Source organism: Ursus maritimus, unplaced genomic scaffold (assembly GCF_017311325.1).
Source record: "Ursus maritimus isolate PB19 unplaced genomic scaffold, ASM1731132v1 scaffold_7, whole genome shotgun sequence".
NCBI lineage: Eukaryota > Metazoa > Chordata > Mammalia > Carnivora > Ursidae > Ursus > Ursus maritimus.
This window is the reverse complement of record NW_024426885.1, coordinates 74789673-74815532: the sequence shown is the minus strand read 5'-3', so window position 1 is coordinate 74815532 and position 25860 is coordinate 74789673. Positions and strand designations below refer to the sequence as shown.

The 25860-nt window shown below is 37.5% G+C and overlaps 1 protein-coding gene and 1 pseudogene across 15 annotated transcripts in view; one reads left to right on the top strand and one right to left on the bottom strand.

The window, feature by feature from the left end:
• PCDH15 (protocadherin related 15) overlaps positions 1–17359 on the bottom strand; it is a 768547-nt gene extending 751188 nt beyond the window's left edge. For all 15 annotated transcript variants that reach the window (XM_040624601.1, XM_040624600.1, XM_040624598.1 and 12 more), the window contains exon 1: positions 17269–17359. In XM_040624601.1, coding sequence (XP_040480535.1) covers positions 17269–17359 — 91 coding nt within the window. The remainder of the gene's footprint in view (positions 1–17268) is intronic.
• Positions 4259–4803, top strand: LOC103661907 (annotated as a pseudogene).
• Positions 17360–25860: the final 8501 nt, after the last annotated feature.

Genomic DNA, 25860 nt, shown 5'->3' with positions numbered 1-25860 from the left:
TTCAAGCGTCAATGTGATATTTTAGGGGAGGAGATATTCACAAATGACATATCAGATAAAGGGCTAGTATCCAAAATCTGTAAAGAACTTATCAAACTCAACACCCAACAAACAAACTAAAAATCCAGTCAAGAAATGGGCAGAAGACATGAACAGACATTTCTCCAAAGAAGACATCCAGATGGCCAACAGACACATGAAAAAATGTTCAACATCACTCATCATCAGGGAAATACAAATCAAAACCACAATGAGATACCACTTCTCACCTGTCAGAATGGCTAAAATTAATGACTCAGGAAACAACATGTTGGTGAGGATGTGAAGAAAGGGGAAGCCTCTTATACTGTTGGTGGGAATGCAAACTGGTACGGCCACTGTGGAAAACAGTATGGAGGTTCCTCAAAAAGTTGAAAATAAAGCTACCCTGTGACCCAGCAATTGCTGGGTATTTATCCAAAGGATACAAATATAGTGAGCCGAAGGGGCACCTGCACCCCAATGTTTATAGCAGCATTGTCCACAATATCCAAACTATGGAAAAAGCCCAGATGGCCACTGACAAATGAAGGGATAAAGAAGATGTGGTATATATAGACAATGGAATATTACTCAGCCATCAAGATGAAGGAAATCCTGTCATTTGCAATGACATGGATGGAACTAGAGGGTATTATGCTAAGCAAAATAAGTCAGTCAGAGAAAGACAAATATATGATTTCACTCATATACTAAACTTAAGAAACAAAACAGATGAACATAGGGGAAGGGAAGGAAAAATAAGATAAAAACAGAGAGGCAGGCAAACCATAGGAAATGTTGAACTCTAGGAAACAAACTGAAAGCTGCTGGGGGGGGGGCGGTGGGGGGGGGGATGCGGTAACTGGGTGATGGGCATAAGGGAGGGCACATGATGCAATGAGCGCTGGGTATTATATGCAACTGATAAATCACTAAATTCTACACCTGAAACTAATAATACACTATACGTTAACTTAATGGAATTTAAATTTTTTAAAAAGTGATATTTTATTCACAGAAGTGCTTAATATGCTGACATCACTCTAGTTCTTCATGGAAATAGGGGGACTATTCCATTCCCACTGTGTCACACTTTGTAACTTGCACAACACCATAGAACTACTTAAACTGGGGATTCAGGATGTCACACACACACACACACACACACACACACTATTTTCAGCTTCTTATGACTGTATGTTTTAGACATACATTTATGAGACTAGGCTGGGGCACCAAATTCAGTGACAAACTATGCATTTCACCCTTATATTTTGAGTACAATCTAATGAGTATGTTCGGAAAAGGAGGCTACAGTGTACCAAATAACCAACAGATTTATAAGTAAGATTATTCTTTCAAAACTCAAATTTGGAATGTGGGGAAAGGAATCTGTCCCAGGAATCTCTGCACAGTGTTAATATAGCCAGAGTATATTTGGTTACCTTCAAGAAAGGGTGTTATTAATAATTAAAATCCTAATGTTCTCAAGTCAAAATTTACCCAGACAGGAACAGTAGAGAAAAAAAGAGAAGAGATGACTAATAGGATTAGGATGGCACCCAGCTTCTGTTCTTCATACATGTATCCCTATAACAGAAGGCCTGCTGTCCTTTATCCCTTGTGTCCTTTGAGGAGGACAAATACTGTTAGGGAGTATACTTTTAATCTTTCAAAATTAATAGTCATATTTGATACTTTCATATTGAATTACACATGGGTGTGGAAAATAATGCATGATCATTTTCCTTACATTGAATTTTAAAAATTTGCATATATGTGCATTTATAAATAAATTATAAATTCAATTTTTGTTTCATATAATGCAACCTCCACAAAATTTAAAATTGTTTTCAATTTCCATAATTTGTAATATGATGTATAGAAATTCAGACAGATGTGACTTTAAAGAATGAGTTTATGAGAATGAATACATATATTCTTTAGTCCTAGATTCTTAAAATCTTATTTGGTCAATGGGTTAAGAGTTAAAAGGTATTTCTTTAAGCAGGATCTAAATTTGCTCATTTTATAATATCAAAAGGGAAGTAAAAGGCCTAAAAACTCTAAATTTTTAGAGAAAAATTCTGCATCCTAGGATGCTAGATTGACGTTCCATTATTTCTCTATCGTTTTGACTTTAAATGATTATTTTAACAAATAAACAGAAAATATCAATCCTTTTCTTTTGTGAGAGAAAAATTATGTTTATTATTCTTTGTAAGACTATCCAATATAAAACTGTTATCTTACAATTAAATACACAATTGTTACCTTATCAATAGTATATTGGGCATTCCTATAAAGAAAAGCAATTCATTAAATTGTATACAACATTGAGTGAAGGATCCAGAGAGTAATCAAAATTAAACATATTTTTCTTTCAACAAGAAACAAAATCAGAATAATTGTAAAAATTGATAAGTTTTTACAACACTGGTGATTTTTTAGAAAAATCATGGCAAAGCACTGAAGATTACTTATTATTTTGGTTGCAAAAATTTTGGTTAATTTATTTAACATTATTTAACATTCTGAATCAACTGTTTTCTCTTTCAAACTCAATTTGCCCATGACTAAACTCATGATCTCCCTTCTAACTGTGGTCCTTTTAAGGTTTCTGTGTCAGTGAATGGCCCTGCTCTTGGGACTACTTATGCCAGCTTTGCCTCCCTTTACTCCCCTCCCTCCTGCTTTTTAATAAACCACACATCATATATGTGTGTGTGTGTGTGTGTGTGTGTGTGTATTTATATATATTTTTTCAATCTCTCCACCAGTTTCTATATCTAGTTTTCTTCCCCAACCAACCTCATGCTCTCATGGTTTAAACCATCACCATCTCCTTCTCGGACTACGCCATAGATGTGTATCTTGCCTATGGTGTTATTTTTCTCTATCAGTCCTTATGGGAATCCATTCTTCTCACTAGATCTAGCGATCTGTCTAAGAACAAATGGGATCATGTTGTCACACCTTCCCTTTCACTCCTGTTCTTACTTTTAAAACTCCAATGGCTTCACTTACCATTAAAACTAAAATTATCACTACTACCATCAATAAAGCTTGCTCCCTGCATATTTCCTCCGTTTCATTAGCATTTGATTTACATTGTCTTCATTCAGACTCTTCACATACTGCACTTACTTCTGATAGTGGGGCCTTACATATTATTCCCTCCATCTGGAATGAATTCCTTGCCCCAACACATTTTATAGGACCTGGCATATAGCAGCAATCCTATAAAAGTATGTTGAATGGGTAAATAAATAAATGAATAGTGATGAAAGTGATTAGTACCTCAGATGTATTACATAGGCACTAGCAGATATTTAATGAATTATGGAAAAAATATTCACTCTTAGAGATGCAGTGATTCATAGAGAATTCATTTCCCTGACTGAAGCAGTTATGATTATGTCCTAAACCAGAATAATCATAATGGCTCAGTTTAGAGGCGGCAGTTCATTTCACATGTGCTTATTCCCTTATATTTAAGAAAAAAAAACCCAGTGAAACTAAACAAAAAGCCAAAAATGAATATTTGGCAGTAAGTACCCAAAATATATTTTCTATAAAAGTATCAGTCTTTACTAAACTGACTTTGACCAAAGTTTATTCATTGTAAATATCTGTTGTAAACTTCCAATGTGAAGGAATGGTGATAAAGTTTGATAAACCTATTCTGACATATTTTTTTTTCTTTTCATTTATCTTAAGAGCACCTCTTCAATAACTTTTTATATCAAACCTGTTCAAAATGATTTTCAAATCTCAAACCTGAAAGAATGTTCACAAACATACTTAAGAAATATATTTCAGAAATACCAGTAAAGATATTTCCTTTTTTTCTAGTTTTATATAATGAACTCTACAATAGAATCCAATTGATCAGTATAATTTGCTAATATATTCAAATGAATGTGTTGCCAAACTTGTCACACATACAGCATTAAGAAAAGAGAGTCTATTTTGAGATTCTCTGAAGTTAGAATATAATTTTCCCTTTGTGCATACTTTTGAAATTCAATTGCTCCTATACATCTTTCATTCAAGAAAGTGAATTATGTATGTATATACATATAGGTAAGTAGGTATGTAGACTTTTTCCCCCATTAGAGCAATATGTCTTTGCAATTTGATATAGTTCCAAAAAATTCCGTTTAAAATATGGGTGTGGGGGTCTTTTTCCTGACTAGTCTTTGGTGTGTTCTGTCTCAGATCTGCCAATAGAAAGATGTCTTCAGGAAATGCCAAAATTGGGCACCCTGCCCCCAACTTCAAAGCCAAGACTGTTATGCCAGATGACCAGTTCAAAGACATCAGCCTCTCTGACTACAAAGGAAAATATGCTGGGTTCTGACTTCATCTTTGTGTACCCCATAGAGACCATTGCTTCCAGTGATAGGGCAGAAGAATTTAAGAAACTCAAGTGTCAAGGGATTGGTGCTTCTGTAGATTCTCATTTCCATCACCTGGTGTGGGTCAACATATCCAAGAAACAAGCAGGACTGGGACCTGTGAACTGGTGGTATCACACCCCAAATGTACCATCACTCAGGACTATGGAGGCTTTAAGGCTAATGAAAGGATCTTGTGTATCTTTACCATTGATGATAAAAGGCATCCTTCAACAGATCACTATGAAGACCTCGCTGTTGGCTACTCTGTGGATGAGACTCAGACTAGTTGAGTTTACTGACAAGCATGGGGAAGTGTGGCAGTGATAACATCAAGTATGCTGTCCAGAAGAGCAGAGAATATTTCTCTAAGCAGAAGTGAGCACTGGGCTAGTTTAGGGCCGAGCTGCTGTGGGCAGCCGTGAAAAATCTCTTTGGTACTATTGTCATCTTAAAACATAAGACTTTAGACTCATTGCAGATGTGGTATGGGATGGGACAGGCCTTCTGCAGGGGCTGGGGAGGCCAGCCTTTCGTCCTCTGGAGTGAACGGCCTGAGGTGCTCCAGGGCAGGCCGACTGAGCTGTACAGTAGTGGGGCACCACTTTTGATCTTTCATTGTTTCTATTAAACTTGAACTAAGAAAAAAAATTGAAGAAACAAGATACAGTGTAAGAATCACATAAGCATAAAATTCTGAATGAGATTCGGTTGTTTCTAAAGCCTACTGAACATGCTTTTCATATTCTAAGTCATTGATTTTTTAAAAAATCTATTCATTATTTGTTTACTCTACCAAAACGTGTCAACAATCTTAAACTGCAGTATTTCATATCACACTGCATTGTGCAAGGTCAACAAGGAGTACTACTATTTGACACTTCCCTGCCTTGGGGGGATGTGGTTGAACCTCTTCTCTTTTTGAAGTGCTTTCTCATAAGTTTCTAGTTTCAAAATTTATTTATTTATTTGAGAGACAGAGAAAGAGTGTGTGCCAGGAGGGGCAGAGGGAGATAATCTTCAAGTGAACTCCCCACAGAGCCTGATGGGGGCTTGAACCATGACCAGGAGATCACAAAACCAAGAGTTGGATGCTTCACCCACTGAGGCACCCAGGCACCCCAGTTTCTAGTTATTCTTACTAGCAATACCATCATTGGCCAGTTGTTACTTGCAGTAATCTCTAGTGATGGGATCGACTAGTAGAAAATTCAGAATTAAAGAGTTTCTTTACAAGGCTGTTTGTTTGATGTGTCTTTTAACATCAGCATGAGCACAGCTCTTGGAAAACTCCTGAAGACTTTTCTGTAACTAGAAGCTGATTTTCATATGATTTGATTACATGAATTAGTCTCTCTGTGTCTTTTTGTGTATGCTGTGGAATGAGGCTATTAATATTATACGACAAAGAGAAATACATCATGATTGGCTTCAAATGTCATGCTTGTGCAGATCTGCTCCCAAAGCCACACTGAAACAGGGTGAGAAAAGAGACTTCTGCTGTCAGCTTAGATGGAGCCTGGGAGCTCTCAGTGACCAGTGCTGACAGCCTGCATGGGCTCAGGGCCAGTCTTGGGGTTCATTGGGCAGTAGTCCTGCTAGTGTTTTTTTTTTTTTTTCCTGAGGATATATCTCAGTTTACATATTTAAATAAACTCCCATGGAATTGATAATTTCACAAATGCTATTTGGCAAAGGTCTTAGTTTGAATTTAAGTCTTATGAATTTAGAGATTAGAGTGAAAATGTTTTCAAACTTCATTATCATTGGAAATGAAATCCAATGGCATCTCCTCTAAAGTGCTCATCTGATAATAGAAGGAAACTTTAGAGGTATTGCAGTGTGTGTGAGCTCTGGGAATTTTTTTTTTTTCTTCTTCTCTAAAATGCTATCCTAATTCCTTCCTGCACCAAATGAGATTGAACGTCCAGTTAAGATTATCTTTTTAATGTAGACCAAACTGTTAGAAACATGAAGCGACTGAAGCCAAGAAAGTTCTTGTACTTTCTGGAGTTTAAATTATCTAAAGGGAGGGAGAAAGGTCACAATAGAGCAAGTGCTGGGGGTGGGGGAAGCTAGAGGGAGGGAGAGGGAAGGTGAGGGAGAGGGAGGGGGAGGGGAGAGAGAGAGACAGAAGACAAAGAAGCAAGAAAGAGAACAAATAAGGATGGAAGAGAAGGTTGGGAGAATGTAGGAAACAAAATGCAAAGAAGAAAGTGATAGGAGCACCATCTCAAGTGAGTGAAGAAAGAGTAGGAAGAAGGAACTAAAGGAAGTTCCTGTATATAAAAAGAAACTAATCAAAATTGACAGAGTTGAAGGAAGTAGAGAAAATAAGAGAAAAATACGGAAAAGATACAGATAACCCAATGCTTACTGAGTTTCTCTTCTATGCCGTAATAAGTGCAGCTAAGAAATTCACAGGCTCTATGAGCAGAAAACCCTACAGAGAAGTATAGTACCCAGAAAGAAGTATGGAGAAGGTATATGATCTTTCTAAGGAAGGTGTGGTCCATTTAAGATGTAGCAGGTGGTTGTGTGTGTGTGTGCGTGTGTGTGTGTATAAATGTTTTCAGGTAAAGGGAACCTAATAAATACTGAATAATGATGAGGAAACATGAAGTCTACCTTACTTTAATTTGAAAATGGTAATAATTATTACAACATATTGTAATATATACATAATCACTGCCCAAATGCTGGGAAGCATAGTAAGGAGTTCGCATACATAACATCAGTCAAACCTACCAGCAGTCTAAGCAGAGCTGCCATTACCCTTGTATAATGGACAGAGATCTGAGTCTTAGTGAGGTTACATCACTCATCAAATGCATACAACGATTGTGCCAAGAATTGAAGGTCTGTCTGACTCCCAAGCTCATGTGTCAACCACAGTGCCACAGACAATCTTCCATCTCCACACAGCACTAATGGGTATCAGCTGTTACTCCTCCCATGTTCCCCTTTGCTTGGACAGCACACATGACATATAATGTATCAGGTTTGAATCTAATGGAGCTTGTCATTTGTTTTCCAAGTAACGCAAAACTATCTCATCCTAAAAATCTTTCTAGCACTAACAATGAATCATGGAACACTACATCAAAAATTAAGGATGTACTGTATGGTGACTAACATAATAAAAAATAAAAAAAAATCTTTCTAGGACCAACTACAGCTGACACAGACTTTGACACACTTCCAAATATGCTGTCCTTTTCACTCCCACCCTTCACAACATACAGTATCTTGATTTATACTTGTAATCTGTTTGTTCTTTGTACTGATACTTCATATGAACTAGGCTATAGCATTCATGAGGTCAAAAAATGTACCTTATTGATATTTGCATCCCCCGAACTTAGTACGAATCTGGCACACCAGAAATGTTAATACATAAAGAGTGAATAAATGGACAATAGGGATTGATCATGATGCCATGATTCTCCCACATTCCATGGATCAGGGTCTATATTACTCAACTTTCTTGAGTCCTGTAGCACTCTGTCCTAACAGTATGAAATATAATAGTTAAGACTGTGCCAGCTTGAGCCATGCTGCCTGAAGTAGGATCATGGTCCTTAGATGTAGGAGCCCCATGATCGGACAAGATAGCTTGCTTTCCATAAAGCTTCAATTTCCTCATCTGGAAAATAGGAATAATAGAATTTATCTCATGAGATTTTACTGAAGATTAAATAAATTGAATAAGAGAATATATACTTGGCTAAACATTCCTTTTTTCCTTTTTGCTCTACTAAAATCTGGCTCTTCCTAGAGATTCTATTTTTCCATAGCACTGCCATCTTATTTAAAAGTATATATACATATATACATATATCATGTGTGTTATATGCAAATAAGCAATGTGAGAAGACTGTGTAGTATGGATAAGTTGTCTGGCCGTCAGAAATCACTTAGCTGTGATTATTAGAAATCTGATGTGCATGTAATAGATGTTGTATATGCTCGCTGTCTCTGAAGAGATGAATGGTTGAATGAAATTAATGAACATAACACATTTTTAATATTTCTTTTAAATGCTGTGTTCTTTTCCCTGCGGGGATATCATTAGAAGTGCATCCCATGTACCCAGCAGAACAGCCATGGCCCAGTGCTGGATACAGTCCCAACCAGTGTGGATAATGGCATTAGTATGGCCTTTTTCACACCCAGTCTCAGGCTCAGTCCGAAGAGCGCTCATCAGTATTCCAAGTGTTCAACAGAGACACTTAATAAACTCAGAGTATCTGGACAGTCATCACTGAACAGTCTAATTGAGTGGCCCTGAGGGGCAGTAGAAGGTCTTACACGAGCAGGAAAGATTAGTGACATGAGTTGGGCTACTGATCCAGGAATCGACACTGCCCTGTTATCCGCCAATGTTGTGAACAAATGCCCAGAAGGGCAGCTGAGAATCAGAGAAAAGAAAGGCAGCAACCACACCGGAAGGATGGGTTCAGTTTGAACTTTCCATGGACTTTGCTCAAATACACACTATGACAAGGTAAATGCCAGCTGAATCTCTCAAAAATCACACATATATACACACACAGCTTACCTAAACTGTTTTCCCAACAGGATGCAAAACAAAACAAAAACAAAAACAAAAACAAACAAACTAGCTGTGTGCAGCATCTCCCTACCACGGGTATTTATTGATTGCTTTTGTCCCTGCATCAACGTTGAGCAATGCCATATAAATCAAACACTCACTAAGTATGTCTCTGAACTGCTGTTTGAACTCTAGTTGCTATTCTCAAACCTCACCAACTTGCCCTACACTGTTGAAAGAGACATTTCATCTATTATATATATTTTTAATTTCAATGTTTACTTATCTCAATAATTGGGTCATTCTGCCAAGGGCTGAGGAAAGTAAATGAGACAGTCTCTGTCTTCAACAATTTATAATCTCAACATAGCACAAACATTGTATGATGTGTTGGAATATAAAAGGGGAAGAGAGGTATTATTTTTTCAGCTCAATTGAGGTATAATTGACAAAAATTGTACCTATGTAAGGTGCACAATGCGGTGTCTGGATACTCACACATTACAAAATGATTACCATAGTCAACCAAATTAACACAGCCATCATCCTGCATGGTTATCTTATTTATGTATTTATGTATTTACTTGGTGTGTATTTATGGATTGAGGCATGTATTTCTTTATTTTGCTGTGGTGAGACCACATAGTATCTACTCTCAGTGAATTTCAAGTACACACTGCAGTATCAGTAACGATCATAACCATATTGTATATTAGATTCCCAGAACTTATTCCTCTGTACCTCGAAGTTTGCACCCTTTGACTAAACTCTCTACGTTTAATTTTAATTGCATGTCATTAGTAACAACATCAAAGAATAATGGATAAGTTAGTATCGAGGAATAAACAGAATTTGAGTAAAATCTGGGGGAGAGGGGAGATTAGATTCTGATGTCATAATAAAATAGCCCAACGGATGGTGATTGTACATGGAGCTGAGGTAAAGGTCTGCTTTGGGATTTGTCACCTCCTAGTTATATCACACTGGGAAAGCAAGTTCACCTCTCTGTGTTGCTACAGCCTCTTGACCTGGCCAGGACAGAACAGCAGAGAAAGGCTACGTGGTTGTTCATATCATCTCTAGGACCTCATGGAGTTCTCATGAAACTTAAACTAAATAATACAATGTATATGGAGGAAGTAAATGCTAAATAAATGTTAGTGGTTATTGTTAAGAGACGTTGTTAACACATAAGATAAATATTGATATGATTCCTGATTTCAAAGAACTTGTTGAACAAGAAGGAATGATGAGAATACAGTCTGTAGGAACACTTCTGAATAGTGTCTGAGAAGGCACGGGATGCAATCAGTTGCAAAAACTGGGTACTATAAACAATACAGAAATAGCTTCCAGGGGTGTCTCTCCCTTTCTCTGTCTCTTTTTGTCTCTGTCTGCCTGTCTCTCTCACACACACACACACAAAACAAAGAGACCGCAGATATGGTCAGCTGGAGCCCCATGAACGGGGTGAGCTTACAGATGAGCCCAGGGTCGACAATGATCACAAACAAGCACACGTTGTTTTGTTACCTCCGGAAACATGAACACCTAACATTTCCTGAATGAGGTCACGAAACAACATGCTCGATCCTCGGTGTTGTGTGGAGATACCCGCACACATCTGAAAACCAGAACACCAGCTCAGGGTTCTACACCATTTTCAGAAATTACCTATGGTTCTTAAGTTCCTCAAGTTGAAAACTCAAACTCCGCCCTGCACACAGTTTCTTACTATGTCTACGCCAAATTCTTCAGCAAATTTCCATCAGTATTCTCCCAAAACAAAGACACTGCACATAATTCTATTAGTATATAGATCATGTTGTCCATTGACTATCTCTGTCATTATTATGTTTGGACAAAGAGACGGCCTTGATTTTTTAAAGATTTTATCTATCTATCTATCTATCTATCTATCTATCTAAGAGAGGGGGGCAGAGGGAGAGGGACAAGCAGACACCCCGCTGAGTGCAGAGCCAGATGCGAGGCTCATCCCAGGATTCTGAGATCACGACCTGAGCTGAAGGCAGATGCTTAACCAACTGAGCCACCCAGGTGCCCCAAGACTGCCTCATTTTTGATGCCCTAGTGTCTTTCCTAGAGTTGATATGCAATAAAATATTAACTAAATAAATGAATCCGAATATGTGGACCACAGCCAAAGTGACCATATGTGCAGAGGGTGTGAAGGGAGTTGAGTACTCTGTGCAAGGGAAGTGGCATAGAAAATGACCACAAATATCAAAATTAATTTATTAAACAATATAGCTCCTTATGGAAATATAAACAAGAGTGAGACACTTTCAAAATCACCAAAAAGGAAGAGGTAGAATATTCACCAGAAAGATGGATGAGTCTGATATGTAGATAATCAGAAAAAGTCAGTACAAAGAACCTCCGAGAAAAACAAAGTTGCAAGGAAGGCGGATCAATAGGGCTGCCTGCTGAAATGCTAGAAAATTATAGGATTTGTCCAAGAAAGTGGTCATTGGAGGCTTTAGAGAGTACAGTTTTAGTAGAGTTGTGAGAAAAAGCAAATTGCAGAGCTTAAGGGAATCGGTAGAGAAGTGGTGGTAGAGATTCGGCAGGAAAAGACCCAACTAAGAAAAGCCACTCTATCATGAGCTCTATCTGTCACTGATGACTCAGAGCTGCACAAGATTACGATGACATTTTTGCTCAATTTCAATGTCTATTAAGAATATTTAAGATGAGTTCTGTCTTTCATGCAATTAGGATATGAGTGTTTTATTTTCCAGTGGTTGTTAGAACCCCACGGGGAAGCATCCACATTACCACTTATCATTAGTTTTGTCTGCAGTGATTGGATGCTGAATTAGACCTTTCCCTACTTTTCCCTATCTTCACAGGACAAATGGAGATGTCCAAAGTATCAATACTTAGCTATTCCAAGTTATCTTGGAAATAACGTGTGTGTGTATTAGAGAGACAGCGAGAGCCTAAGCGTGTACAGGTGAGCAGAAAGAGAATCTTTTTTTTTTTTTTTAAGATTTTTATTTATTTATTCGACAGAGATAGAGACAGCCAGCGAGAGAGGGAACACAAGCAGGGGGAGTGGGAGAGGAAGAAGCAGGCTCATAGTGGAGGAGCCTGCCGTGGGGCTCGATCCCATAACGCCGGGATCACGCTCTGAGCTGAAGGCAGACGCTTAACCACTGTGCCACGCAGGCGCCCTGGAAAGAGAATCTTCTAAGTACAATAATTGGTCTTCTGCTTATCAGAGTTTCCCCCCCACCCCGGGCTCTTTAACTCTCTGGCCTTTCAGAGTATACAGATGGGCTTTAAGTGAGCCGATTACTAGTGTATACAAAAGCCAAAGAAGTAATCCTTCTAGGCACAAGGTCAGAGCTTAGAGTTTATATGTGAATTTACTTACTGGGAAATTCTTGCTGAAACAAACTACGTAAAAAGGTGTATGTTTTTCAAACCTTTACTCTAAAACAAAGTCCCCGGGGGAGTGTTTAACAAGTACCCATATGTTTACCGACAGAAAAGAGGAGACAAGAAATGCAGGTGTGGGTATAACCTAAAGAGAGGACACAGCTAAGCTTTTGTCTCAGAATGAAAATAGACTCTGTCAGATGGAATAAATTACAGGGGCAAACAAGTTTCTTAACAAAGAAACATGTTTATAACATATAGAAATACAAAGTTGCATAACAATACATGCTAGCATATGATTTTTGTCTAAAATGTATATTATTTATGTATACAGTAGATACGTGTGTGTGCACACGTACTTGCTCAGTGTCTATGAACGCTGCCTTAGGAAATCAAATTTAAATGAGGGATGAAGATGTTTCACAGACAACACAGCTCATCAAAAATTACTTACAGTCTTCAATGATCATGTTTAATTTAATTTGATTATACCGAAGGAGACTCAAGAGAAACTGTTGCACGATACTATGTCCAGAGAAAGGTAATGTTGTCAGGAAGAAGATCACGTGTATTACACTTAGGAATAGCATACTCAGAGGATACGGGATTTTTGAGACATGTCCAGCATGATCCCGGGAGGCAGTGAGGGTCCCACTGCAGCTGGTGAGGGAGGGAGAGCCCTATAGTAATGCCCTCATGACAGTCTGGAAAAGCCTGCGAATAGGAGCCATTATGACCATCCCACTGCTCTCGCACAGCTGTTCTGTTTACTGAACCAACTCTCCTCTCCATATGGCACCTCAAGTGGGGACCCACCTTACTTGGAAACCCAAGTGTCTAAGCTCATTTAATAGAATCCCCTTATGATTCTATTATCAGCATTGTAATTTATAGGCCATTCTTCTCTAAAGTTATTTAGCATCAGCCAACGTCACCGATAAAAACAGTTTCCAGCCTTGGCCTCAGACCTTAGATGGTCACACTCTCAACTGACTGGCATGCGTATCCCTTCCCTGACCTTCCATAGATTCCGTAACAACAAGCATGAAAATGAACCTGGAAATGCTCCTTAAACTTCACCCCGTTTCATGTGAATCAGGAAGCTCTCTCAGGGAATACAGTAATACTCCTCAGAATGAAGTGTAATTTAACGAAGTGTTCAAGGTGTTTGGTAAATTTGGAGAGACATAAAAAAAAAGAACATTTATACAAGTACGGAGGCACAAAGTACTCCATTATAAATAAATATGTAAGTTTATAAAAAGAAGTACAATGATTTATAAGTGTTGAGAAGTAATAATAGCAATAAAGATCAACAGTTAATTGAACATTAACCATATACCAGATGCTATGCGAAACTTAAAATCTGAGTTCCAAGAGTGAGTGTTATTTATAAGGGAACAGGCTCAGGGACTGTGGTGACTCAACAGGCTCTTAACCAGGGCCCCTTCATGTGGCTGTTTGGTTGGGCGTATATAGCAGTTCCCTTCACGTCGCAGATGTGTGCTCGTTTATATAATAGCTGAAAGGCAAGGCGGAAGACGTTTGGCTTCCAGCTAAATGTTGGAGCAGCCAGGGAGAGCGCTTTCTTCAATAAAGTCAGGCTGGCTTTCCTAGTGTGATTCTCTTAGTGAATCTCTCTCTCCTACAGACAGACAGAAACACACAGATGGATGCACGCACACACACACACACACACACACACCCAGTGGTACACATACCTTCTAAAACTCCTCTAACACTGTGGTTTGAACTTAGTCATAATGTTACAGAATATAGTTTATTTTTTAAACAAAGATTTTTTCCTATTTGATTATGGCAGTAATATAGATTTAATAAGGACAATTTGAAAATGCAGAGGAAATCATACAACATCAAATAAAACAGACCCATTACCCATATATCATAGTCCCATTCTTGCTCTCTCTCTCCTCTCTCCCTTCATGAACTCAAAATCAACACAAAATCAACAAACCCTTTGCACAACTTCGCTTATTTACCTCCCTGTGAATAGCATGTTAGAACGAGACATCTTTTATAGATCTTTTTCTCCCACATCACACACGATTTAGCAGATGGCCCTGCTTCCTCTGCTTCTCAATGATGCCTCCCCCCACCCCAGACTCCCCACAATCAATGTGGGATCAGGGCATATGTTCCCATTCAAATAAACTTGTCAGGACTCATAATGCGTGAAACCTCAATCAAGAATATCAATTCCAATGCGATCTATGGGTAGAAAGAGGCCATTAACTGAAAACGTATTCTTTTATTTTCTATCAGTTAGCTAAATTTTCACTTTTAAAATTTAATATAATACAATCAATCTCACACTATTAATGCTTGCTTAGATGTAGTCATCAAACAAAGTGTCCGTTATGGAACAGGCCGTCTACAAATTTTATTACTGAATCTAGAAACTTCCCCCAGCAATTTGAGTGAAAAATATGAAAAGACTCAAAACTTAGCCAAAGTTTTCAAGTAAAAAAATTTGTTATAAAGTATTTTAAATAATAATTATCTAATATGTTTCCCTTAGAAGCAGTTCTACACATTTGGTTAATGCTAGAGTATTTTATTTCAGGATAACTCCCTTATGCCTAAAAGAAAAAAAAATAGGAGAAGCAGAGGAAACTGTTCTTAATTAAAAGTCCAGAAGAATCCTATTATTTCATATAAGAAAAACCTAGACTTTTATCCTGACAGACTGCTATCCTAATAGCCTTAAGGTAGTTTAAATTCCTTCTCCTTCATTTTTCTCTATTCAAGTCTCCTAACCATGTATGCAACCAGTTGCCAAGTATCATAATGGTCTAGTCCAACCAGCAGATTATCTATGGCAAAGTATTCTTATCACTTCTCACTTTTCCTCACAGGTTTCTATCATGTTTATGACATCACCATTGTCTTCCTTCCAGCTAATCTTATATACCTGCATCCCCAAGCATTTGGGTTAAAAACACATTGCTTTGAAAAATGCTTACTGCATATCTCCATTTAGTGCTATTTTGTGTGTTAACCACATATTTCTGAGTTCTGATTTACTCCTTCATTGCATGGGCTCCCAATTTTATACAGATTTTTTTTTTTTAAAATAGCAACTATAAGAACGATTTTCAGCCACACATCACTGAACAACTGGATAACAGTGATACCACAGAGTCCCTGATGGAGGGAGGTTAGAGAGAAGTGAAGACATGGGGTGGGGGTGCCGGGGGGGTTCCTAAGGAACAGACTGAGACATTAGCATGGGGATACACGGGAGCAGCCCAGGACAGAAGAGACACTAGAAAGTACATAAATGAAAGAGATCTGTACAAAACAGAATTCATGCTTCTCTGCCACAGCTCCAATCCCTTCCGTCTTCCTGAGAACCGAGTGGGTCCCCTGGTGGAGGAGGCCGAGCAGGTGTCTCACAAGGACCACTGGAGCCATCCCCAGTGCAGTCCCACAGGGGCGGGCCTCCTGCACGCAGCCCCGGGGCAGGTGTGAGGCTGCACCCTGCTTCAGAAAGTAGATGACATGGTGGCCAGCAGTCACCTGGTCTTATTTCGGAGGCGATGTGAGCACATTTAGAAAGAGCAAGAGCTATAATGAACTTATTAAGGAAACCAATAGCATTCCAGGTTAAACCAGGAGTCATTTCCTCTGATAACCTATATTACGTTGCTGATAAGTACAGGGCGTGTGCCAGTCTAATGTGAGCAATGACAGTGAATCCTTCCCCACTGAGTGTGAACACTAAATATGAATAAAAATAGAATGCCTTATGACATAAAGAACTATCAATACAGATTTGTCATCCGTTCCTGGGGCAAAGTGAAAATATATCGTTTTAATAGAAAGTCATGCTCTTCTAAGTTTCATTGATTTTTACTGTTGCTTCAAAGTAGCAGTTACCCTATTTATTTATTATGACATTTAATTTTTTTTAAATGGAGATTTGCAATTGACAGAAATGGCAATGATACGAACGTTGAGTTCAGACACAAAGTAAGCAATGTGCTAATTAGTAACACTTTTCAAGGAATTAGGCTCATTAGTTTATGAAAATTTTGCTATTGAAAATTATTCTGCAAGTCTCCAAAGAGTCATATTTTCTAATGATGAAGGAATAAGAATGTCTTACTATGGGTGCAATTTGAATATTGTTTGTGGTAAAGAAAAATAGATTCATCTATCTTCAGATCATTCAATTTAGCCAAGCAAAGCATAAAAAAATAATATTAATCCCATTCTTTGTTGCCATTAAATGCAACCAAATAATAGAGCAACGAGGGTGAAGAGGGTCTGCTTGCCTGTGGCTGGGGACCCCGAATGCTGAACAAATGTGGGATAAAAACAATGAAAAGGAAAAATAAAAGAAAACTCAGTTTTCTACAGTGGGCACATTTGTCCATTTCTTCCTCATATTAAACCTAAAATATTATATATATATTAAATATTTAAATATTTAATTTTCAAACATTATATATATATCATATATATATCAGAGATCTTTTTTCATAGGAAATTTTGATATATTTTAAATTCTTAAACTTTATATGGACCATTGCTTGTGTCTATTCAAGAGTTCGTAAATAGAATTGAATGTTGTTGTTGTTTTTTCCATAGCAATTACATATTTGCTTAGTGATAATGAGTAAGTGTTCAAAGGGAGGCCTTGCTCTGGATTTTCTACCGAACCACAATCCTTATTAAGAAATGAGGTGCATCCAGACGCCACTTCTGTAGGATTATTTTAATTCAGGTAAATTATTGCACACAGCTACTAACCTTTAAAAATGAACACAAATTAGCATTATTCATTTCAGTGTTGTGTTTCATTTTGCATTTAATAACAGAAACCCCAGCTAACTCTCAAAGTCAGACTAGAAGCAGACTTACCATCATCATACTGGCCAAAGCAGATTGCCGAGAGTGCTCCGAGGATAATTCCTGACGCTAACCATTTCCAGAGATAAAATTGTTGTAGCATCTTCTGTCAAATTCCACTCAAGGCTGATCTGAAATAATAGGAGAGAGAAGGAAACATGGGACAAGTTCACTAATCTGTGATAGGTAAACACAACTGTCACGGCAGAGAAAAGCCTTAATACTAGACTTCGTAGGCAATGACCGGCACCACACCATGCATTAACAAAGGGGCACGGCTGTTTAATGCCCTGCAACTCTTTACCCACATGAGTTTGCAGACAAGGAATCTCTAAGGAAGGAAATATTTTCTGTGACTTACTCTGTAAGCAAGTAAATTGAGAAATTAACTTACGGATGAAACCAGAACCACGCCCTTTGAAACACAGAGACCCTGTGAGTGTACCAAATGTTAAACAGTTTAAGTTACTAAATTTATGTTGTCTATAGCACAGTTCAATGATAAAGTGTACATTGTTTTATTTTTTAAAAGTTTATTTATTTAGAGAGAGTACGCGAATAGTGGGAGGGACAGAGGGAGAGAATCTCAAGCAGACTCTCTTCTGAGCATGGAGCTAGACATGGGGCTCGATCGCATGACCCTGAGACCATGACCTGAGTGGAAACCACAAGTCAGTGGCTTAACCCAGGCGCCCCAAGTGTACGTTGTTTTATGACAATTTAAACTGGCAAACTAGTTGTTAATATCCTACATGAAAATTTCAATGGACATTTGTTTTACACAATCAAATAGAAAAACCCCTCTTTACATTTAGTATTGGTTTCTAGCAGAGCAATAGGAGATTGACTATGCCAAGTAAGACCAAGGGTAGACCATCCATTTCTACCACATCTGTCTTCCAAAGCATTAGGATGCATTTCATTTTCATCCCTTTGCTTTTCTTTGCAATCTCCCAGCAAGTAAAGAAACTGAGTGAGATATTAGTGGCCAGTGAGCACCCGGAAATGTCTTCTTGAAAGAATGATGTGCTAAGTTTCGGTGTAAATTGAAGAAATCATTCACATGGAATTGCTCAAAGTGACCTTGGTTATAGATCATGGTAGAACAGGGACAGGAGCTCTGCTTTTCTAACTCAGTGCACTTCTACACTCAAGTCCTTAAGGGGTGAGAAGACAAAAGGAAAGAGTGAGTGAGTGCAAAGGGGCAAAGGGGACGGTGAGGCTGTGATGGGGCACAGGGTTTGTCTGTGGAGGCCAGCTGGGGCCAATTTCTGTAATGGCTGTCGGGTGGGAATGCAAACCATTGTTACCAGGTCTTCTGAGTTTCCAGAATATTGTAGAAATCCAAATTTCCATGTGTGATGGCTCAGTGTTTAGATGACTATCCAACCCTTTTTATAACCAAGTGCTTCTGGCGGGCCATAGTATGCTCTGAGGGCCTTGGGTTTACCACTCCTGCCCAGGATTCTCTCTCCTTAGACAAATTGTAGTACGACTCATTAGAATGTAACAAGGAATAATTTTCATTCCACCTTTACATGCATTTTATTTCATCCATATTTCCCTTTTATAATGTTTATTTGTACAGTAGCATATATAAATATACATAATTTCTTTTAAACTTGTATTAAAAATGTGAGCCCAATTTTTTTTTACTCATAGGATGCATAGTCCTTAAATTTCAGAGGTCACCGCATTAGATCGCACACATTTAAGAATGGGAGTAAGAAAGGGGGGGTAATCAGAAGGGGGAATGAAGCATGAGAGACTATGGACTCTGAGAAACAAACTGAGGGCTTCAGAGGGGAGGGGGGTGGGGAAATGGGATAGACTGGTGATGGGTAATAAGGAGGGCATGTATTGCATGGTGCACTGGGTGTTATACGCAACTAATGAATCATCGAACTTTACATCGGAAACCAGGGATGTACTGTATGGTGACTAACACAATATAATAAAAAAACATTAAAATAAAAAAAAAAGAATGGGAGTAAGAATGTTTCCTTATCTAAAACAAACAGACAAACAAAAAGGAACCTTCTTTTTACCTGGCCCTCACACATTTTCTTTCTCCCTTACTGACAATGGACTTAGCCTCTTCTCTTATACCTTCTAGGCATAGGTAGCCCAAAGAAGAGCCCAGTATTAAACATTAAGAGAACCTAAGAAACCACACGTACAACTGACCAGTGCTAGCATACGCAAAAGCAGTGGATTAGAGTTAAAATTCAAGTTATTCTTTATAAATTCAAGTTATTCAACTTACCAGTTACATGATTTTGAGCAAGTTAAAAAGCATCTCGGTCTTACCTTCCTTATCACTAACATGAAGATAAAGCAGTACCTACCCCAGAAGTTTATCTTGAGGATTAAATAAGTGATGCTCGGTGCCTCAAACAGAGATTAATATGAGCATTTCTGACTCAGCATCTATGGAGCCTTCAAAGCGCTTAAACATATATTTTCCCAATCTATCTTTAGGAGAGCCTCTAAGGTAGGTGCTATTATCTCCGTTCTGTGGAAGAAAGGTCACGTTCACTGGCTTAGAGTTATACACTGGTGAGCGGCTGAAGACGTGGTAGAGGTGCTGAGTCTGAAACCTCTGCTCATTGCATTACAGGAAAGGACTAGACAATTTCACAAGAACGCATGGCTCAGAAGGCTTCAAAGGATATGGAGGCCTCTTCCCAAATCTGGGTAGAACCCTGCTAAGATCTATACAAATGATAGCTCCAAACCTTTTCCTCTAAAAAATATGATAACATTCGGAAACAGAAAATAGAATCTAAAATTTAAAAAAAAAAAAAAATATATATATATATATATATATACAGAGAAAAATACTTAAAAATATTTATTAAAAGACACGTAAAAGAAAAGCAATACTAGCTTCCCAAATGACAAAAGAGCAATGTTGTGTTTCTTCGTGGGTCCTTAATCAACCAACTTGACTTCCCTCTTACTGACTTAGTTTTTAGTATTATGTTCTTGCAATGTGTCATTTTGTTTTGCTTCTGAGTCAAACTATTTGGTTCCATTTAACAGCCTTCAAGATGAAAACCACCAGCCAGGTCACAATTTTAAAATTACTAAGGCCACTGCATTATTCTATCTCCAGAAATAGAACCCCTTGATCTGTGATCCTGTATATTGTTACTAGAGAATCATACTTAGGCTTTTGAAAATATCACAATAAAATCTTGCATAAAAATTCATTTAGACTAGATATAGTACTTACCACCTGGGGTAATAAAAATATTTGGGAGAGTATGTTGTTTTGAATAATAAGAAAGATAGGAACTTTTCTATCTCATTGTTTTTTACTACTCAATTTATATATTTATCATTTCCAAGGCAAGTTTAATCAGTTCAATTGTCTCAACATTTATAGCACCTAAAAGAAAGTTATGACTCATCATGTCAGCCTGATATCCTAAAACACAATGCACATATTGGCTTAACAAGAAAATCCTGATTTCTAAATAAAGATGCAATGAGAAGATACCTTCTGGAAAGAGGCTACACTTCTGGAAACAAAGACTAAGGACCCACATGATTAATAAACTTATCATGCCAGTCAGCTGGCAGGCTCTTCTATCATCAAGTAAGTTGGAACAGATCAAACATCTTAATAAAAAAAAATTTCATTACTAGTTATGCAATCTGTAGGATTGCAGACAAAGTTCTTAGAGGAGATGAAACTCCAAATCTTGTTAGAGGACAGCAGGTAAATGAAAGACATTTTAAACAACATCTCCAATGTGTTGTAGCACATTTACTATGAATTCTATATCAACCTCTGCCATGTTCTCTGGATACAAGTCTTCCATCCAGATCTCCTTGGCCAATAATGTTATGCTCTAGCAATCTAGACCATGCCCCATTCTAGAAAGGAATGGGGCTCACCTACAAATAAGTTCATTGTACTTCCTTTCTGGAGGTAAATTAATTGGTAAATTCAATACTCTGGTATACCTAATAAACTCCTGTTTTTGCTATAGTGATTCAGAAACAGCATTCTATTGTCAAATATATTGGGGGAAAAAGGTGGCTTTCCCATTATATTTTAATTCTACGTGTAAGTGGTTGAGTTTCATGAAATTTATAATATATCTTCCATAGGCTTAAGAGCATTTTACTACAATTATTCAAGATACAATATATCCATCTTGACTTCCACATCATTCAGATTCCCCACCAGACAAAACTCATATTTATTTCTCTGGCATTCCATGCTCTCAGAAATTCATTTAATCAACAAGCCGTCATGGAGGGTCTATGAGGTACCACTCACTCTTCTAGGCAGCGGCAAACTATCAATGACAGAAGCCCACTGACATCTCTACTCTCGCACCTGACTTTCTAGGAACATGAGAGACAACCAATAAACAGTGACATGAAAATACCAACTTGCATTTTCAAAATGCTACACAGTCACTTGACACTTAATTCTCATTCAGAAAATGAAGTTAGATTATATGAAGCAGCCACGATGCCTTCTGAGCATAGAGCTCAAGGAGAACTTTACAAGGAAAGCATACCTATGCCAATGGCCCGGCTGGAAGCATCCTCAACGGTACCTCGCACCCTGAGTACAGACTGCTGTGCATCTCTTGGAAGAAGAATAAAGGCCTTTCACCACCTTTCATGTTCAAGTGTACATCCAGGGGCTGTAAACACACAATGCTCCACGTGTCCAGGTTGGTTGTGTGACACGTGGTAAGAGCAGCCAAGGCTGACATCACAGCCGTTTTCCCTCTGGTATATTTTTGACAACGGCAACTATATACGTATATTTTAAGCCTCTGTCCCTGAGTGCTATCTGAAAAAAACAGCAGTCTCCTTGATATATCAAAGTTTGGAGCGCACTGCCAATATCGCGATGAGAACTCCCATACCAGCACCATGTCAGGCCGCAAGCTGGAATGCCTCTCGGTGAAGTGGGAGCTGTCCCCATGCACCTGCCCCGCAGCAGCCTGCTCTCTCAGACTCTGGGACATCTACCTCTGACAACTCCTAGACCGCACTGTAACAAACTTGTCACTGGTCCATATTCCTTGCAAGAAATCTATGCTATCCACTTGTGGGAAAAAAGCAAACTCCCTTTCAAAGCAGCCTCAACTATCAAACTGGAAACAAAAGGTTTTCCAAAGTCCCTACATCTTAATACACCAAATAAGAATTTCTTTCGATAACTGGTTGGAAACCTTTCTTCTCCCTCACCATGGCAGGAAACACCAAAAATATTTTCTCACTACAGGGAACAGTTATCACTCCTAAGCATGACTGATGAATCATCTTTAATTTCATTTTTTTCTTTGTAATATAAACCTCAACAAAAATAATATTTCAAAGATTCTTTCAGATATTTTCCTTCTTCTAGATTCTTTTGTATGTTTTCTCTTTCTATAATCTGTATATACATTTATTTTAAATATGTATATTTATGTTTATAATTTTATACTACATATTTCCATATAAAATATATTGTATTTAAAAATATGTTATACTTACATAATATAGAAAACATAATGAAATATATATACATGTATAGTATAAAATATAAATTTTATGTATATATGAGATACATAAAGGAATATATTTATATAACTATTATATTTTTACACACAAAATCTATAGAAAGAAATACATTTATATTTTATTTAAATGTATACTATATATAGCTAGCTACCTAGATAAATATTGATGTTCTCTTTCATTTATACTTTTCTTAGTCATGTGCTAAATTCTATAATTAATTCTATATAAAAAAATCAAAATAATCTTGTTTTCACAGTGCACTGTAATCTAAGGCACCCCTTCAGCCTAACCTAGACAAAACAGGCTTCCATGATCTTTGCTGAAATTTATAGTTTGTTGACATGACACAATGTCTGAGTGAGTCTTGGCCGTCCACTTTAAAATGTATGTTTATTTGATATGAAGTTTCCACAAAAAGTTAAAAACAGAACTTGCCTACAATTTAGCAATTGTGCTGCTAGGTATTTACCCAAATGAAACAAAAATACTAATTCAAAGATATACATGCACCCTGATGTTTATAGCAGCATTAGCAAAATAGCCAAATTATGGAAAGAACCCAAATGTCTGTTGACTAAGGAATGCATAAAGAAAATGTGTACATATGCATAATGGAATATTACTCATCCATCAAAAAGAATGAAATCTTGCCATTTGCAATAGCATGGATGGAGCTAGAGAGTATTATGCTAAGTGAAATAAATCAGAGAAAGAGAAATACCATATGATTTCACTCACCTGCCGAATTTAAGAACAAAACAAACAATCAAAGGGAGAAAAAGAGAGAGAGGGAGAGGCAAACTGCAAACTGAGAAACCGACTCTTAACTTAGGGAACAAGCTGATGGTCACCAGATGGGAGGTGGGTAAGGGGATGGGTGAAAGAGATAATGGAATACACTTGTGATGAGCACCAGGTTTGTAAGTAAGTATGTATGTAAGTGTTGAATCACTAAATCCTAGACTTGAAACTAATAGTAGACTGTATGTCAACTAACTGAAATTTAAATAAAAACTTTAAAAAGTGTGTTTATTTGTTTATGTGTGTGTGTGTGTGTACATACACTCTCAATATGGTGGAAAAACTAAAATTGATGAAAATAATTTCAAAAATGGGGAAGAAAAGAAACCCATGAGAACTAATCTTGCCATCACTGCAATAGCTTATAGACAATGTCTTACATTTCAGTTTTAAACATTTCAAATATATACTCAACAGTTGTAAACATTAAGTGAGACTGATTTGACTCAAAATACATTTCCTGAAACTACATGATATACCTAAGGAAAGTCCAAGTTTAGACATTTTTCTTCTACAAACTTTGGTGGATTTTGGATATTTCAATCAGTACCTTAACATGTCTGGAGGGGGTCTATCCTTTTTTAAATGTTAGTTTTAATCATAAAGATCTAAATTTAAAAAAGAGGGACATTGGTTGTCTTTTTGGATAATACTCCTTATCAAGAAAACAACTTACGTTTACACTCTTTATCCTGTTCTATTGATCTATGTGTCTATATTTGGGCAATGCCACACTGTTTTGATTACTATACCTTTGTAGCATATCTTAAAATCTGGGATTCTGATAGCTTCCATTTTGTTCTTTTTTCTCAAGACTGTGTTGGCTATTTGGGGTCTTTTGTAATTCCAGACAGTCTTATACCATACACAAAAATAAACTCAAAATGGATGAAAGATTTAAATGTGAGACCTGAAACCATAAAACTACTAAAAGAAAACATAGGCAGTGATCTCTTGGACATCACCCTTAACAACCTTTTTCTAGCTATGTCTCCTAAGGCAAAGGAAACAAAAGCAAAAATAAACGATTGGGACTCCATTAAAAAAAAAAATGTTTTGCATAGCACAGTAAACCTTCAACAACAGCAAAAAAAGGTAACCTACAGAATGGGAGAAGATATTTGCAAATGATTTATCCAATAAAGGGTAAACATCCAAAATATACCAAAAGCCTTACACAACTCAATACCCCCCAAATAAATAATAGAAATCAAATTAAAAAATGGGCAGAGTACCTGAATAGACACTTTCCAAAGAAGACATAAGATGGCCAAAAGACACATGAAACGATCCAAATTAAAACCACAATGGAATATCACTTCACACATTTCAGAACGGCTAAAATGAAAAAGACAAGAAGTAACCAGTGTAGGGGCACCTGGCTGGTTCAGTCGGTAGAGCAGGTGACTCTTTTTTTTTTTTTTTTTAAAGATTTTATTTATTTATTTGACAGAGAGAGAGACAGCCAGCGAGAGAGGGAACACAAGCAGGGGGAGTGGGAGAGGAAGAAGCAGGCTCATAGCAGAGGAGCCTGATGTGGGGCTCGATCCCATAACGCCAGGATCACACCCTGAGCCGAAGGCAGACGCTTAACTGCTGTGCCACCCAGCGCCCCAGAGCAGGTGACTCTTGATCTCAGGGTCATGAGTTTGAGCCCCACATTGGGCATAGGATTTACTTAAGAAAAAAATAATTTAAAATTTTTTTTTTAAAAAAACAACAAGTGTTGGTAAGATGTAGAGAAAAGGGAACCCTCATTCACTGTTGGTGGGAATGTAAATTTGTGCAGCCATTGTGGAAAATAATATGGAGATTCCTTAAAAAATTAAAAACAGAAATACTGTTTGATCCACTACTGGATATTTACCCAAAGAAAACAAAAACACTAATAGATGCACCCCTATGTTTTTTGCAGCATTACTTATGATACCCAGTGTATGTCCGCTGATAGCTGGAGATAAAAAAGATGGTATATATAAGAAGAAATGTTACACAGCCATATAAAAGAATGAGATCTTGCCATTTGTGACAGCATGAATGCACCTGGAGGGTATTATGCTAAGTGAAATAAGACAGAGAAAGACAAATGCCATATGATTTCACTTCTATGTGGAATCTACAAAACAGACCCTTTTTTAAAATATTTTTTTTATTATATTATGTTAGTCACCATACAGTACATCCCTGGTTTTTGATGTAAAGTTCGATGATTCATTAGTTGCGTATAATACCCAGTGCACCATGCAATACATGCCCTCCTTA